Source organism: Diplotaxodon limnothrissa, linkage group LG1, assembly GCF_057381915.1.
Source record: "Diplotaxodon limnothrissa isolate DT_005_m linkage group LG1, D_limnothrissa_male_GT1.1, whole genome shotgun sequence".
NCBI classification, from domain to species: Eukaryota; Metazoa; Chordata; class Actinopteri; order Cichliformes; family Cichlidae; genus Diplotaxodon; species Diplotaxodon limnothrissa.
This window is the reverse complement of record NC_140596.1, coordinates 15,205,331-15,222,067: the sequence shown is the minus strand read 5'-3', so window position 1 is coordinate 15,222,067 and position 16,737 is coordinate 15,205,331. Positions and strand designations below refer to the sequence as shown.

The following is a 16,737-nucleotide window of genomic DNA, read 5'->3' as shown; positions in this document are numbered from 1 at the left end:
TTGGTGATTGATCACCTGATTGGCTGACTCATCCGTTCAGCACTAGAGCAGTGGAATTGAGCAGACCACGATTATATCAAGCATCTCTGACACTATGTGCAATTTGTCGTGCAATCGATTTTTACTTACCTTAAATGTGTTACCTTCACTAGAATTCTAGGCAGATACTTGGATCCTAGAATACTTTGGGACACAGTAATTATTGTTGTTAAAGCAACAACACTAAAAAGCCAATAGAGAGCGAGCAGTTCAAGCAGGCGATACAACTTTACAGAGTTGTATGACAGCTCAGTACTATGCAACAGTGGATTTATCATGCACACCAGAAATGAATAACTCTGGTTCCCGGGCGATTCAAACTGAAATCTACGTGGATAACAGCCTGCAAAAACGTCGAACCCCCGTGTGGATGAGTGACTGCTTTTCACTCCAGCTGGCACAGTTTTACCCGTTAGTTCCAGTCAAGTTACGCTGTTAATCTCCTTTGATGCTAATTGTGTTTCAACAGGCTCTTTGATCCTCAAACAAGACAAAAATTGAAACAGTTGTGTGAAGCGTTGGACTGCAATGTTAAAAAATGTGAGGTATTTTATTAGACGATCTATATGTGGAATTCAAAGAAGATAATTCAGTGCTCGAAGCTAAAAAAAATTATATTTACACAAAATAGTAAAAGCAAATGTCTTTTTAGTATTTTGTGGTATAGATAGTCAAGTTCTTGTCTCAACAGAGAGAAAGAACACATTTTATTGTCAGCTTGTTGTTATAGTTCACAAGTAAGAGGAACCGTTTGTGTTCCTGCTTTATCATTATTATTATTTTCACAGTGGTGCCTGTGTGAGATCACTCTGATTATTTATTTTTTTATTTTCACACTACACTCATGCTAAAACAAGGACCTACACTACATCACTTTACTCCCTTTGAAACAGGTATAAAATGTGTGTTGTGTTGAATGACTGTTGCAGTGCCTTATGTAACTTGTTTGGCGGTTATCAGTCCGTTAATGTGTTTTAATTGAAAGAAATTGTGACCAAATGCTTGTGAAGACGGAGCTCATTGTGGAGGCACGTTACAGACCTGCCCACGTCGCTGTTGGCTAGAATTGTGTTATGATTTTACAGCGGGATAAAATAGATGTAAAGAGTGGCATTAAATATTAAGTAATTAGGGATTTACCGATGAGTGTACTGTGAAATTCTGGATCGACAGTGATACTGATGTTTATTATGTTGTGGTTGCTTTTTTTTTTGCTTTTTTTTTAAATTCCCCAATTTGTTCCAGGGAAACAAAGAAATCTTGAATATGAAAAAAGTAAGTGAACTGTTTTAAAGTCTTTCAGCTCTTCATCACACTGTCTTTAGCCAGCACTGGCAACATATAAACATTACAACACTGAGAACAGTAAATGTCCGATACGGATGTTGTGGTTGATACATGGGCACTTAACATTACATTAGCAGACTACATTGCACATAACCCTCACATGCATTAAGATCGGAAAGTCGAAACTTCCTCCCAAGATGGGGGATTTTATATATTTTTTTAAAATGTAACTTGTACTTTTAGTTTTAAGCATACCATATAGGTTGGAAACAAAAAAATATCTGTGAGTGACAACCTTAATTAGCATAACCATGTCCTGAAATATTAATCACACTTTTCCAAAAGCAGCAGCAATGTAACATGTTTCATTGGTAATCATTTCTGAATGACGACAGAACTGACCGTGTGCTAACGGCTTGTACAAAGATGTAACATTTTGATACATTAAGTGTGTGCAATGTGGACGTGTAATCAGAACAAAATCCTGATGCGGATGCATTGATTTGTCTAATGGTGTGTTGATGTATACGCTGTTCATACAAACATAAGGCCTATATTAATATAATCATGCTATCGGACCTAACCTGCTAATGTATATTTTCTATAGGAACATGGAGTTAAATGAGTATTTCTGCACATAGTTATTTGTTTATCTTCTGCAGTGTCTCTTATCTGTTGCTCCTTAACCTCCCCTGGCTATGTTTACATTATATGGCAGCCAGATGCTAATGAGCTCAAAGAAATACATATCTGTTTATTTAAAAAGGCCTGTGCATTCTTGTTTTCTACATTGTGTATGCATTATGCTATATTATTTACCACTGCATTGAGTAATGATCAAATATTAAGTTGCTATAGAGTCACATTGTTCGTGCAATTGAAACTACCACTGTGTTCACTAAAACGTCTGATTATACTCAGCATGTTTCGCTTCTTTCTTAAAATTACAGATTTTTTTTCATTTTTATAAGTTCACATTGTTATTCTTAAAAAATATTCAACTATTTACATAATTTACATTTATATTTAGATAGAAACATACCTTTTTATTCCAATTTACTTTATTTATCAGTGCATACGAATCATGTTTCATCGGTCTTGAACCATTTCAGTCGAGATTTCTGGGCAGATATCATCAAAGTGATATCAGGATTAATCTTATAACAAATGCTGTTTGGGTGTTTTTTAGGATTTGATATTCCTAAATGTACAAAAATTATGAGATCCTTGAAAGGAAAGTGAATTTCTGATAGTTTTACCACTTAAAATTTTGACACTATTTTTTTTAATACTATACATCGTAAGTCAGTCACGTCTGGGTAAGGTTTGCATGGATAACTAAGAGTGCGCAATTGTTGTTTTGTCTGAGTGTCACAAAGGTGTGTATGTGTGTCTCCCCAGCGCGCTCATTTCACTAACCTTCCTGTTCAGACAGTCTCCTCTCTGCGATGGCGTCTGTCGTCATTGTGATTTATGAGTTTAATAAAACCCTAAGTGTGTGTGTGTGTGTGTGTGTGTGTGTGTGTGTGTGTGTGTGGGGCTCAGGGCCATACTGTTCCTTACAATCACTCCACAAGCTCTCTTTTCACAGCCTCTCCCCCCTACTCTGTGGCTGACAATAGCTGTGAATGTGGCTGTGAATGTTTTAGAAGTGCCCTTGTCAGATTGGTGTCCTTGAGCGAGGGCATGCTTGTTACTGCCACTTTGTTAATTTCAAACTTGTCTTGATGTCCCCTCAAGGGACGCAGGAGCAAAACTAAATTACTGCTGCATAGTTTTGATGGAGACACCGGCCCTGTGTGTATTTGTGCTTGTGTTTTTGACTCTGTGTGTGTGGTAACTGAGTCCCTGTGCAGCTGGTGGCACAATTCTGTGTTATACTAACTCAGCAGAAAAGAGGATTCCTAAATCTACATTTCAGCTAGATCACCATGGAGCCCCTTTTAATAGAGTGACTTCATTCATTATGTAACATCCAGTAGTATTTAACCATTGTTAATACTGTGTTTAAGCAGCAACTGAGGCACATTTAAAGTGCTACATACATTTTAAGGATTATTTCTAAGCAAGCTATTTTGCTTTTTGGAACTGTATTTCTACATTATTTTATTCATATTTAAACCTCATTAGCTTGAAGATTAATCTGGTACATTTGTGGATCTTTTAAATGCTACAAGAGGTCTGATTCTTTAAAAATTTGGTTCATAATTTGCTTGACACAAGAATACTGCATTTATTTATGGTAAAAAAAATAAAAGAAAATGAGAGGCAAGAACACTAGAAGAATATTTTTTTGATAGTCAAATTTATCATTTACCAGATAAAAACACAACCACAGACAAATGAATCATCTATAAATAAGACTTTTGTAAATACAACAATCATAAATAATACTGTCATCATGTAAAAAAAGAAGAAAAATAATTTTGTAATAATACAATAGGCTTCAATATTGTACACAAAACATCAAACTCATCAATATTACACATAAAGCCAACACCTCTTATTAATAAATACTGTCTCTATGTTCAATCTAATATAAGCGATGTTTCATTTCTGCATTAAAAAAAACTCAACTAAACAATTAAATTGCCACTTTTATTTTGATCTTCTTAATAGCAGGATGAAAATTACCAAAAGCCACAAATAACACAGAATCCAGACGAATGCACTTTGAAACCCAAAAGTGTATCTTGACTTACAGCTAAGAAAGACTTGACTACATTACTGCCACTTCCTCAAAACTGAAATTGCACTGAACGGCACACACACAACTGACCGAATTTCAGACTGAGCTTTCAAGTTCACATAATCGCAACAATCAGACGGCACATCTGTGATTCCCAGCCACATTCAACACATAAAAGAAAACAGTTGGCATTTTTTTTAATAATAAAACTACATCAAGCCCATGTTTCTCATTACAACTACAGCTCCTATACTGGGAAAGCTTACTAGGCATAATTACTGGTTGACGAAGAATAGACTCAGATTAATTAACATTCATTTCTATGGTGGTCTCAGGTGGTAAAAGCTAAAGTAAATCTGCACTTTTCAAAAACGACTAAACCTCTAACAGTTGGCAAACAGTGTATCATAATACAATCAGAACAGTCCTTTAAGGGCTCTTCTGGACCGTAATATAAGTACGGTCCGATACTACATACTGGATAACAATCACGAACAGACTCGGAATAATGACCGATTTTATGTCACTGCTGACTGTGTCCACATGTGAACTGTATTCAAGTCATACACAAAGTGGGCTAAAATTATACTTATTATACTTGTATTATATTCTCTTTCCCACATTATGTTTGGTTATCTGTACAACTCTGAACCTGAAATTTGTCAAAATATTAATATATATTACTTATATCCACTCACTGGCTGCTTCATTAGGTACACCTTACGAGTAATGAGTGGAACCCTCTTTTGCTTTTAGAACTACATTAACTCTTCATGGCATAGATTCAACAAGGTGCTGGAATCATTCCTAAGAGATTTTGGTCCATATTGACATGATAGCAAAACACAATGTTGTTGCAGATTTGTCTGTGCAGCAGACAATTTTTTACCACAACAAACAACCATTCATTCTCACCTAAATCCCCTTTCTTCCACATTCTGATGCCAGTTTGAACTTCAGCAGCTCATCTTGTCTGTGTCTACGTGTCTAAATGCATTGACTGCTGCCATATGATTGCCTGATTAAATATTTAGTGAGTTAATGAGAAGTTGAAAAGGTATACCTAATGAAGTGACAGAAAGTTTATGATGATGCTTTAATTAATACCTCATAACACGTGTTGTTTAACTTATAGCTTAAATTGAGTAGACCGTATTTAGCACCGCCTGTGCAAATAGCATGTAACAGTGTTTTACTAGTTTGTTTTACAACTAGGTCTGAATGGCAACTGTGAAACCTGACAGGTCTTAAAGATGAGTGTCAGTGAACATGGTGTGCTCCTTTTTCACAGAACTTAAGGCCTTGATGGCATCCACAAGCTCATCTTCCTCCACATACTGGAAAAAAAAAAACACACACAAGATCGCAAAATTTAGGTCTGAATCAAAGAAGAGGGGAAAACAATCAGAGAAACAATAAAGTAAGCAATTTTCAGCTGTCCATATTTCTGTTTTCTGGTACAATTTCACTGATTCTGCATCCATCTAGGAATTGAGCAAGTCAAACCCACAATCCCAAAGCAACTTTATTAAAGTCTTATCATATATTTTCTAGGCAATGATACTAATGAAAACTTTAAACACATAATATTGTAAATTCTTATGACTTTATAGTAAAAGAGGAGGCTGGTGAATAATTAGCATAAAATGTTTGTATTCTCATCACTACTCTCTTCTGTACTTGTAGTTAACAAATGAAATTCATAATAAACATAACTCCATACTCACCAGTCCAGAATCGTGTGCCAGTGGGTTGTCCCAGCTTCCTTCCTCCATCATCATTGACTTCCTGTCAATTAGCTGACTTACACTGCGGTGCAAGGAATGCTGGGAGTAGGCCTGGCTGAGGTCTGCTTGGCTGGGAACCCGCAGGACAGAGATGGGGCTGAACTGTGAGTTGCTGCTCACTATCTTTGTGTCTGTCAGACCCTGAGGAGTAGAGTTTTATTCAGAGGCTGATTTGGGGGTTTAAAGCCTTTTATACAAATCACATACTTAGAGAATACTTCTAGATCTAATATTCAATGGTATGGATTTCTTTTTGATTAGGAGCCACATCAGCAAAAACAAGGAGTGAAATTAAGTCAGCTGAATATGTTTATTGTGGGAGGAATAAACACATGGGAGTTTGTTGGTATTACACCATATAGCCAAAAATATTGTGCCAGACCTCTTAATTTTTGAATTAGGTTGCTTTCAGTCCCATTTTCAGAAGTGTATAAAATCAGGCACCTAACCTTGCAATCTGCCTTTATAAAGATTTTTGAGATAATTTGTTATTCTAAGAGTTTTCTCAATTTCAGCATCTTACTGTAACAGGATGCCACCATTGCAACAAGTCAGTTTGTGAAATGTCTTCCCTCTTAGACATTAGAAGCTGTCAGCGCTATTATTGCAGTGGAAGTGTTAAAGAACTGGAGCAACTCAGTGATAGAGTACGCAAAGTTCCCCACCTCCTCTGGCATTAACATCAGCAGAAAGAATTGGCATAAGCTTCATGGCATGGGTGGGTTTCCATGGCTGAATAGTTGCCGTAGGTGTAATTTTGCTGGAGCCATAAAACCCTTAAGAGACACTATGACACAATATTCAGTTGCTGATTTACCTTCTTTGCTGAATTTTTTTTTTCAATGATCATTGTATTCATTACATGTAAGAAAGTCAACATTGTACTGAGGACAGACGAAGAGACCTTCACACACCACAACAAGCCAACCACTGTCATATGACAGTGTGTAACATGCACGCACACACACACACACACACACACACACACACACACACACACACACACACACACACACACACACACACACACACACAAAGCATGCTTACACAAGCAAGGCGGACATACGCAAACAGGCATCCCTTTTAAATCAAGCATCCCATACCTCAGTGTACACAGTGTAGCTTTTAAGTATAACGCTGCTGATCTCAACACAGTCTGCTACAGTGTCAAACTGCAGGGGGACAGTAAGATAAACATTTAAGGCTTTGAGAGCAAGAACAGAAAATAATCTTACTGTGGGAAGATCAGGGAGGAGCACAGAGCCGGAGTGATGCTTAGAGCACAGCTCAGGACAGGGTCTCTGAGAGGGAGATACATAGAGAGACAGAGGGAGGCAGGGAAACAGAGCGTATACGCAGAGAAGTGCAGAAAGAAGTGGAAGCAGAGAAGATAAATATCAAAAATTAAAGGAAGAAAGGTTGACAGAGAATGGAGAAAGAAATTAAAGTATTATGATGGAAAAACATTAAGGTGTAAAAAATAATTACAACGAATAACCAAAATAACAGAGCAGTGGATAAAAATGATTAGTCGTCTTTATGAAACAGATGTTGTTTGGATCTAAAGTCACAACCAATGAAACGTGAGTTGCATGTATGTAAAAAAAAGAAACCCAAAACCATTTTCAGAGTGGTCAGCACTTTTACTTTTAAAAGTGCAATTATACGGTATTGTGCTTATCTGTTCTTTGTTGTCTGTAATTCTTTACAAAATGTGCATGTTGATGGATGAATCACCTACTGTGGACCAAATTTACCGGTATACAGGCATGTTTGTTAGTCATTCAAATTTAGCTGTGAGAGTCTGTGGTTCTATTTCTCTGCTGGCCCTGTGATCCACTGGTAACCTGTTCAGGTGAGGACCCTGCCTCTTGCCCTGTGACAACTGGGATACACTCCAGACCCAGATAACCATAAGTTGGATAACCTGTTAAGAAACTGAATTTATAGTTCCTGGGTTTTTAACCCTTTTAACCTATTTTTTAACAGAGCGGGAGGTCACAGTGACAAGGCGAGGAGGAGGCTGGTGGGCTGGGGCAGCAGCAAGAGTGTGGAGCTCACTCAGCGGACCACGGCTACAGCACTGATGATGGTTCACAAAGAAGAGATTTTAAAAGTTTTTAACCCTTTTAACCTATTTTTTTTTTTAAATCTTTCATTTACTTCTTTGCTTTTTCCTCTTACGTATTCCAAACTTTAGGTCATTTTTTCTTTCTCAATTGCGTTTTATGTTTTTGTGCTGCATCTCCTGTCCTTTTCTCACCATGTAAGTCTCTCCCCCAGCTTTTCTTGTCTTCTGAAGCATAACCAGCGGAGGGCGCTCTCTGGCTGATGGATTCTTCCTCAAGGCTCTGTAAGGGAGTTTCAGAAAATACATTCTGTTTGCAGGAAGCGTGCTGTGTTTTATTTGCACAAGTTATGCTAACTTGTACATTTTAGTGCACTTTGAATTTCACAAGAGAGAAGAATAAATTCTGTGCTATGGCTGCCCTAAACCTTTTACAAGAATCACATTTACCTTTGTAGCACTAAGCCCAGCAGTATGGCTAGCAAAAATAGACCCAGTAGGGCTAACAGCAGGATGAACCACAGTTCAGAGTAGACTGGCGTGGCTGACATGCTCACACCCTGTTTACCACTGTCTACAGGGTCAAGAGGAGCTGCACAAAGAAAACAACATGAATAAGTTATTAATAAATTAGCTTTCTAGATTTATCTGTATTTTTAATATATATATTTTCTTCACAACATCAGAATCTGAGAGACAACAAGATTCTGAATCATTGAAGAATGTGTGTGTGTGTGTGTGTGTGTGTGTGTGTGTGTGTGTGTGTGTGTGTGTGTGTGTGTGTGTGCGCGCGCGCGCGCGCGCGTTACCAAGGCCTGTGGCTGGGCTATATCTGATGGTGGGAGTGCTGGCACTGCCACTGTTTGTGGTACAAGTCACCTGAAATGACAGAGCTTAGAGGAACAGAGAGGGAAAGACAGAAAAGAAAACAACTCTGGGTTACAATAAAATAAGCATGTATAGATGATGGTAACCAGGCTCTCTGTCCCCTGTAGGGCTAATTACAATATGCAACTCAAATAAAATCAGAGTGGGTGAGAAACATTCATACAAAGGACCAAACTGAAACAGAAAGAGATTTAAAATTGAAGCTTATTCAGTTCTCAAAGCTTTTTCAGCATACCTACTCTAATCAAAAAGCTCTTCATTCTGTATTCAAATTTTTTTTACAAGATTTATAGTTTACTGCTTGCTTTAGTTCTTTTTTCTCTAAGTGCACATGTTGTGTTATGTATGCTGTATGTTGCTCTTACTTTTCTGTGAGATGCGTGGAACATGGAGATAGCTGTAGAAGCCAGTATAGATCCTCAGCTGGCTCTCAGTCACACTGTACTCCTTCAGGTATCCGTTCAGGGAGAAAGACCCAGTCCAGTCCAGCCAAATAACAGTCAGGTTACTGTCTACTGAGAAGGGGGATACATACTGGGGGGCTGAAGGGAGAAAGAATGATGGTAAGAGAAAATCTGAATGTGGTTTTTATCATTCTTAAAACTAGATATTACTGACTGCTTAAGCAGTAATAAATGTGTTACCTTCACTGAGAGTGTGGACAGTAGTCCAGTTGGAGGCAGTGCTGCCCATGTTATTAAAGCAGGCAGCTCTGAGCTCATATGTGGAGTACGGCTCGAGACCTGCGCAGTTTGTTAGTCACAGAAAACTCATAAAGCAGAAAAACGTTTCAAAACAGTTATCCCAGCATAATCAAGACTTACAGAATAAAAACTATTATTTTAAATCACCTAACATTGATTTTACGATTCTTTCTTACTGTATGTGTTACTTTTCAGTGGCACTGGTGCATGATATTTCTTTATATTCACCTGTAACATTGTAGCTCCGCTTTTTACCAAAAAAACTGATTTCTGTTGGTCCTTCAATACAAGGTAGGGGTATAGGCTGGGAGGGCTGAGGGCAAGGCGATCTGAAGTGAAGCTCACAGCTGGGTACAAAGAGTAAAGGAGTGTAAGTGAAAGCAAGATGATAGGGTTTCTTTCTTTTAGTTTGTATGTGCACTTTTCAAATAAGTAAGGAAGTACAGGTTTATTTAAGCCAAATCCATTTGGTTAATTTTTATTTATATAGTGCTACATCACAACTTCAGTTGCCTCACGCCACTTTTCAAGAACAAAATGTAATTCAAGATTTTCTCTTACCTTTCGATGAGTCCATTGGGCGACAAAGGCTCATCCCATTCCATCTGAACAGAGCGGGAGGTCACAGTGACAAGGCGAGGAGGAGGCTGGTGGGCTGGGGCAGCAGCAAGAGTGTGGAGCTCACTCAGCGGACCACGGCTACAGCACTGATGATGGTTCACAAAGAAGAGATTTTAAAAGTGTTAAAAAATATGGCCTCACTTGCAACTACAATACTCGGGAATGACTTTCAATCAGCAAAAGAGATGTAAGTATTTGAATCTGCATTTGAAATTTGACCAATAGGTGAGGTAATCATAAATATTTCCCATCCATTTTCTTCCAGTTATCTAAATCAGATTGGCAACAGGGACTTGTACCTATCCCAGCTGTCACAGGGCAAGAGGCAGGGTACACCCTGGACAGGTCGCCAATCTGTTGCAGGGCTAACACAATGAGACAGACAAACACTCAAGCCTACACCCAATTTAGAATCCCTTATTAACTAAACCCCAAGCATGTCTTTGGTCTGCAGCTGAAGCTGAAGGACCTGAAGATAACCCACACAGACCGAGAGAGAACATCCAAACTCTGCACAGACTATCAACAAAGATACCACATATTACCAGATAGTATTCAACTTTAATGACCGAGTATAGTTGTATAGACCCTGAGTATAATGCCTAACCTACATTTAGTATTATTACCTGATAGCAAGTACAGGCCTCCACTCCTACCCAGTACTGGGTATAGGGACGTAAATCGTGGAGTGTCTGCGGATGCGATGTACCCTCTGAGAGCTACAGGGAGAGGACGGAGAGGGGTAAAATGTGTTTAAGTTAACATAACAAGGACAAGTTATTATTAAGTGTATTACTGAATATAGTAGAAGACTCTTTACCAGAGTGTGGTTGTTGTGGTCCAGCGAGAACACTCTGTAAAGACTAATAATCCCATTGGGTTGGGCAGGAGCATGGATGTCCACTACAGCTGACGTTGCTGAAACGTGCAGAAAAATAGGGGGTCCTACACCCTGAGGTGGGGCAGGCCCTGTTCTTCCATTCACCCATGGACTGGCTGAATGACCAGCTGAATTAACTGCCCACACCTGTCAGATAAGACCGCACATTTATCAGTTATGTGGTAACTTTTCAGTTTGCACATTATGCAAGCACAAGTCAATAACTGATGTATAAAAGCAAATGAGAACATGTGATACAGACTATTTACCCCAAACATTAGGATTTCAGATGCATTTTATGAACTCTTCATGATGAAGACGGCTTTTCATAATTACCCAGTATTCGCCAGACCAACAGAAAGTTATACATCAATTCACTGGACCATCCATCAAAACTACCATCAGCAGTCAGAGCAAAACCTTTTCACCATGCAACTCACCACTAACATATCTGCATGACAATTACTTTTCACCTTCATCAAGGAGTCACACACACACACACACACACACACACACACACACACACACACACACACACACACACACACACACACACACACACACACACACACACACACACCATAGAGTAATCTTATTTGTGTGGTTGTTTTGGGTATAATTAGAAGGTGTACACAGCACAGGGTCAGGCAGGGTGGAGATTTGCATGTGTAAGTCATCTGTAGCCTGTCAGAAGTAGTGCAGAAGGCAGATGGATGGGTCTGAGCTTTAGTGTTGAAAGTGTGTGTCTGTGCGTGTGGGTTTTTTGTTTGTGGGTATGATTGCAAGATTTCTGCGTGCATGCATGTGCATGCAGGGGTGTTACGAGTTGAATTAACCTCAATAATAGTCAATTAGGCCGTGATCAATCAGACTGATTGATCTAAGTGACAGCACAGATGGACCAAGATGGAGAGAGGAAGGAAGAATGGAGGATGGAGCGACTGGGGATCAGGGGGGAAGGAAGATAGGATGAAAGGTGGGCAAGATGCAGGGTAGCAAACAGAGGAATCAGGAGAAATTTAAACTTGGTGTTCTTTTGTATATAGATACAGATATGTTTAGTTCTACAGATAAGATTATGTTTAGATTGTAGTTATTTCCCACGACACACAATATATGTTAGAGCAAACTTCTGGGCTTTCATCACCTGCTCTGCTAACAGATTTCTCAAGAATATCAAAACTTTTCATATGAAATTAACACTTTACTGATAGTGTTTTCAGACTGGCAGCTGCTCTCCTCTTGCAATTAAACTGCATGTTTTTAGATAAAACATGGTTATTATAAGTGACACAAAAGGTGTAGCTCAGTGGTTATATTTCTGAATCGACAAACTCATTAGAAAATGCAGCCATATGTAAACTTCATTTTCAAAAAACATATTTAGATATATGTTCTCCGAATTTGAAAACAATACACTAAATATGTAGGAAAATGCAATGAAAGTCCAAATATCTTTTAAAAAGATAGAAACACACTAGTAGATCATGTTTATTTAGGTTATTGACATCATACTGATACTTTATGTGTTTATGTGTTACAAATCCTTTGATACTGATGAAAAAAGAGAAACTGCTGGAGAACTGAAAGATAAAAAAACTTTAATAGGATAAATGTTGCATATACAAATCCTAAAGCATATATGTATGTATCTATATATGTAAATATGAATGGTTCCTAAGTATTATTACTGTAAATGAACAAATGTATGTGCTGTTGTAAAATTTTAGTAGCGTACAGAGGGGAACTGAGAAGTAATTAGTTCTCTACTGTACATTAATTATGGCCTTGATTGCATGTTCTCCTGCAACGGTGTTACCTGTGGCCAGTCACATTTACTCATACTGTTATAAAAATTTGGATTTGGAACAAAGAAAGCACACTTAAACAAGCTGAAAAAAAGAGCAATAGCATCAGCTAAATGGATTTTCTTAGCAGCATTTTTAGATCCTGCGCAGGAACTGTCACATGACTTGTTGCTTGAGATGGTATAAATCAAATTTGCTACTGCTGCCATAAGAAATTATGAACTGCAGCAATAAAATACTTCTACCCAGCAACAACCATCTTTTCCCTACCCTGGTAGCAACACAGTGTATGCTTCAATGAGATGCATGGTTTTTGTGGTTTGATTAAAAAGTTTGTGCCACATAGACAGAAAAAGTTCACAGCTAAAGTCAGCCCAGATCACCTTGCACTTGATCCACTGCTAAAAGACAGAACTAATCTCCTTGTCCCTATATCATCTACAGACTTTTTACTGCTTCCTCTCCTCTCTTGTCCTCCCCTCGTCCATTGGGCCATGATTTGGTTTATTAGACAAAAAATAAAAATATACCCTGTTAGTTTCCGTGGCAGCAAATGAGCCACCATGGCAACAAACGACTTCAGGAAACTTCCAGATAGTATTCCAGCCTTTTTATTGGAAGGCTGGACTGCGGAATCAAACTTTGTGCTCTGATAGGCTGACGGTACTACTTGGCGGGTGCATCTAGTTGAGGTGAAGGGGCTAAGTTGTGTGAAAGCGGGCAGTAATTAAAACCAAGCATAAAGCTGTCAATAGAAGCTTATGACCCAGTGTAATTAGCCTAATATGATTTCTCTCTCTGTGCTGTGGTGTGCTAAACTGAACTGACTTGTCCTTGTGTACGCCTGAAACACAGAGAGAAAGGATGAGGTCCCGGTAACAGACACAACATAACAGCTAAATAAAGTCAGGCAGACAGAGAGTAAAACAACCAAGCAGGTAAGTGGTACAGTGTGTACAGAAAGACAGATCAATACACTGACTAAGAAAACATCACTTAGTGCTTAGAAAAACAGAGAAACGCATGGTGAGATGAAATATCTATAAATGTTTACAGTTTCTATGCACTCTGAGACACTCACTTATGTTCACGTGGACAGAAAAAATCCCAAACAAAAAACACATGACTTCACCAATACTCAACACCGCATTGTTCATGCATCCCAATTCCCCAGAGGAAAATCCTCAGGGGACGTGTAGCGGTCACCATTAAAAGGTCTTTCCAGTACAAGCTCTGTTACCAAGGAGGCTAACAGTTAATTCGATTGGCTGGCTGGTAATCAGGAAGTGGGGTGCTCAGAGGGCCCAGTGATTAATGGCTCTGTTGCCCGCTCGTCATCTCCCAAAGCTCCTCCCTCCCTCCCTCCTCATGTCATAAATTAGGACCCTCGTAAATAAAGACGGTGCTACAATCAGGCAAACTCAATCAATTACACCGGTTCTCTGGCCTCAGCTCATATGTCTGACAGGCAGGAATGCTAATGTTATTGTTGCTTCCAAAGGGCTAACCTGTCAATTAGTGTACCAATGCACGAGCACAACAGCATGAATATGGACCACTCCATTTAACACCTGTCTGATTACTCGTGTGTTTGTGTGTCTGCGATTGTTCGAGTATATGGATGTCATACCAGTTGATGCATGAGAGTGGTCTTTTTGCTTTATGTGTGCGTGTGTGTGTTCTGACTTGTGCAGAAGACAAAAAGCAGGGCACTCATGCTCTGCAGAATCAAGCCTTCAACCTCTATATTTAAAAAAAATCATTTGAAAATGTTAAAAGATACTTTATGTTTGTGATTCTAGTGGCTACTAATGTCTACTGTCAACACTTTCAAACCTTCTTTTCTACCCAAAACAAATAACATACCTGGTACTGGTATACAGTGTATGGGTGGAGTCCATTATCTTTCCACGTAGTAGAGGAATTCCTGTAAACAGCTGTTACTGCATCACTGTTGTGGGTGGCCGTGGGACTATCCAGTCTGCGGTGCACCTCATAATACAGGATTCTACCATTTGGCTGAGCTGGAGGGGACCAGGTGAGTAGAAAGCTGGTCTGTAGTTTAGTATCTTTGTCAGGTTGGAGGTCTAACAGTGGTGCTGTCTGTCCAGTAGGGGGAGCCTCCAGCGTGAGTATAGATGACCAGTCACTGGAGGAACAACCTAGTTCTGTGCAAGCTTCCACCCTCACCTCATACCTGCCCACAAATAGAAAACAGAAACAGGGGACAAACAGAACATTAACATGGAGACATCATATAGAAAAGGCTGATGAGCTCACATGTTTTGAGTCCTGTGGGTTCACACACATTATGTGTACACAGAAATAGCCAGCCAACTGCAGAATCAGAAATACATAGTACAATGGTAGGTCCACACTGTTGTCAAAATGTTAAAAGTTGACTGTCTTTCTTTTCTTTTTTTTTTGATTTCCTGCTTTGAAAAGCCACCATCACTGATTCTGTCCATTTCACATTACACTGTAACGTTTTTTGTTTTGTGGTTTGTACGCTTAATTGTCCATGTGAACGTAAATAATAATATAGAGACTTAAATAAACATAATAGATTCTTAGAATTTTAAATTATTATTATTTTTTTAAAGTAAAACCAAGTGAAACTGTTCCTTGTAGCGACTAATCGCTTGTACATGATTCCCTCAGTTTTGGAAATTTTTGAAGTTTTACTGTTAGCATTGTCCATTGAAATGTCAAACTGAGTTGCGAAACATTTCTGCAACCAGTTTGGGGAACAAAGAACTATAACACCAGCAAAAGCTACACTGAGCATATATAGCTACCTGTCAAACTTGATCTAAAAACACACAGTTATAATAATAAATAAATGTGTTTTACTGCCTAAAGGTTGGAGAGTCGTGGAGACTGACTGACCTGTGGTAAGGAGCCAGCCCATGAAGAATAGTGTGTCTTTCTGAGAAGGCACTATCTTGTGGAGTGAAATCACTGCTGATGATGCTGAGCTGGACTGGATCTCTTTGATAAACAGTGTAACTCACTAGGTCTCCATTAGGACGGGCTGGAGGTTGCCACTCTACTCTCACCTAGTAAGATAAAGAACAGCATAAAAAACTTTCATTAACAAGATCTTGATTCAGCTTCACTCACAATGACTAAATAAACGACGACTTGCCTGGTTTGGTCCTACAGGTGTTAATGTTGGGAGACCCACACCAGACGGAGCTGATGGATGCGTCTTTGCAGTGGCTACTGTGCTGCTCACAGCGCCTCTGCTGTTGTTGGCCCTGACAACATAATTGTATTCCACGCTTGGCAAAAGTATGAAGTCGTGGTAATGCGTCTCCGTGCCAACATAGATAACTTCTCCATCTCGGCGGAGTTCGTACCCTGTGATGATGCCATTAGGGTGCTCTGGTGGTCTCCAGCTAATCTCCACTGACTCTGGGCCAGTAACCTTCAAATGAAACATAAAAGCACATCAAGCAGATTCCCCAGTTGTGTTTAATATTTGGTAAATAATTCAATTTATAAAATAGAAAATAACCAACGCTAGCAGAAAATAAACGCTGGCAATAAAGGTTTTAAATACAAGTCAAAGATAAACACACAACCTTAAGTGTCGGGGCAGACAGGCCAGTGGGAGGAGCTTCCTCTGTTGAAGTGGACATTGTGAGACTGGCAGTACATCCACCACTAGTACAAGCCAGCAGAACCAGTGTATATGATGTATGTGGCTGCAGGCCTGATAACACTGTATTTAGGTCTCTTCCACGATAAACCTGTTCGTTGTTAAGTTTCAGCACATATTGAGTCACCTCTCCATTCTGTGTCAGTGGTTTACTCCAGGAAACATGCATACTATTGAATGTGATTTTGTCCACTCTGGGAGCTTCCACTATGGCAGGAGGAGCCTCTAGAGTTGTGATGTTTGTATGAGGACTGGTGATACATCCCTCAGACGTGCAGGCTATGACTGAGTAGCTGTGTACA

At 39.2% G+C, this 16,737-nt stretch overlaps 1 protein-coding gene across 1 annotated transcript in view; it reads right to left on the bottom strand.

Annotated features, from left to right (window-relative positions):
• Positions 1-5,262: 5,262 nt before the first annotated feature.
• The window catches only part of ush2a (Usher syndrome 2A (autosomal recessive, mild)), a 237,806-nt gene continuing 226,331 nt past the window's right edge, over positions 5,263-16,737 (bottom strand). Inside the window, exons 78-93 of the mRNA XM_085369549.1 lie at positions 16,359-16,728; positions 15,920-16,201; positions 15,661-15,830; positions 14,638-14,968; positions 10,904-11,110; positions 10,710-10,802; positions 10,024-10,169; positions 9,691-9,809; positions 9,403-9,501; positions 9,124-9,300; positions 8,680-8,763; positions 8,321-8,462; positions 8,066-8,153; positions 7,038-7,103; positions 5,743-5,943; positions 5,263-5,352 (exon numbers count right to left, since the gene is read on the bottom strand). Of these exons, the coding sequence (XP_085225675.1) occupies positions 5,263-5,352; positions 5,743-5,943; positions 7,038-7,103; positions 8,066-8,153; positions 8,321-8,462; positions 8,680-8,763; positions 9,124-9,300; positions 9,403-9,501; positions 9,691-9,809; positions 10,024-10,169; positions 10,710-10,802; positions 10,904-11,110; positions 14,638-14,968; positions 15,661-15,830; positions 15,920-16,201; positions 16,359-16,728 (2,665 nt within the window). The remainder of the gene's footprint in view (positions 5,353-5,742; positions 5,944-7,037; positions 7,104-8,065; positions 8,154-8,320; positions 8,463-8,679; positions 8,764-9,123; positions 9,301-9,402; positions 9,502-9,690; positions 9,810-10,023; positions 10,170-10,709; positions 10,803-10,903; positions 11,111-14,637; positions 14,969-15,660; positions 15,831-15,919; positions 16,202-16,358; positions 16,729-16,737) is intronic.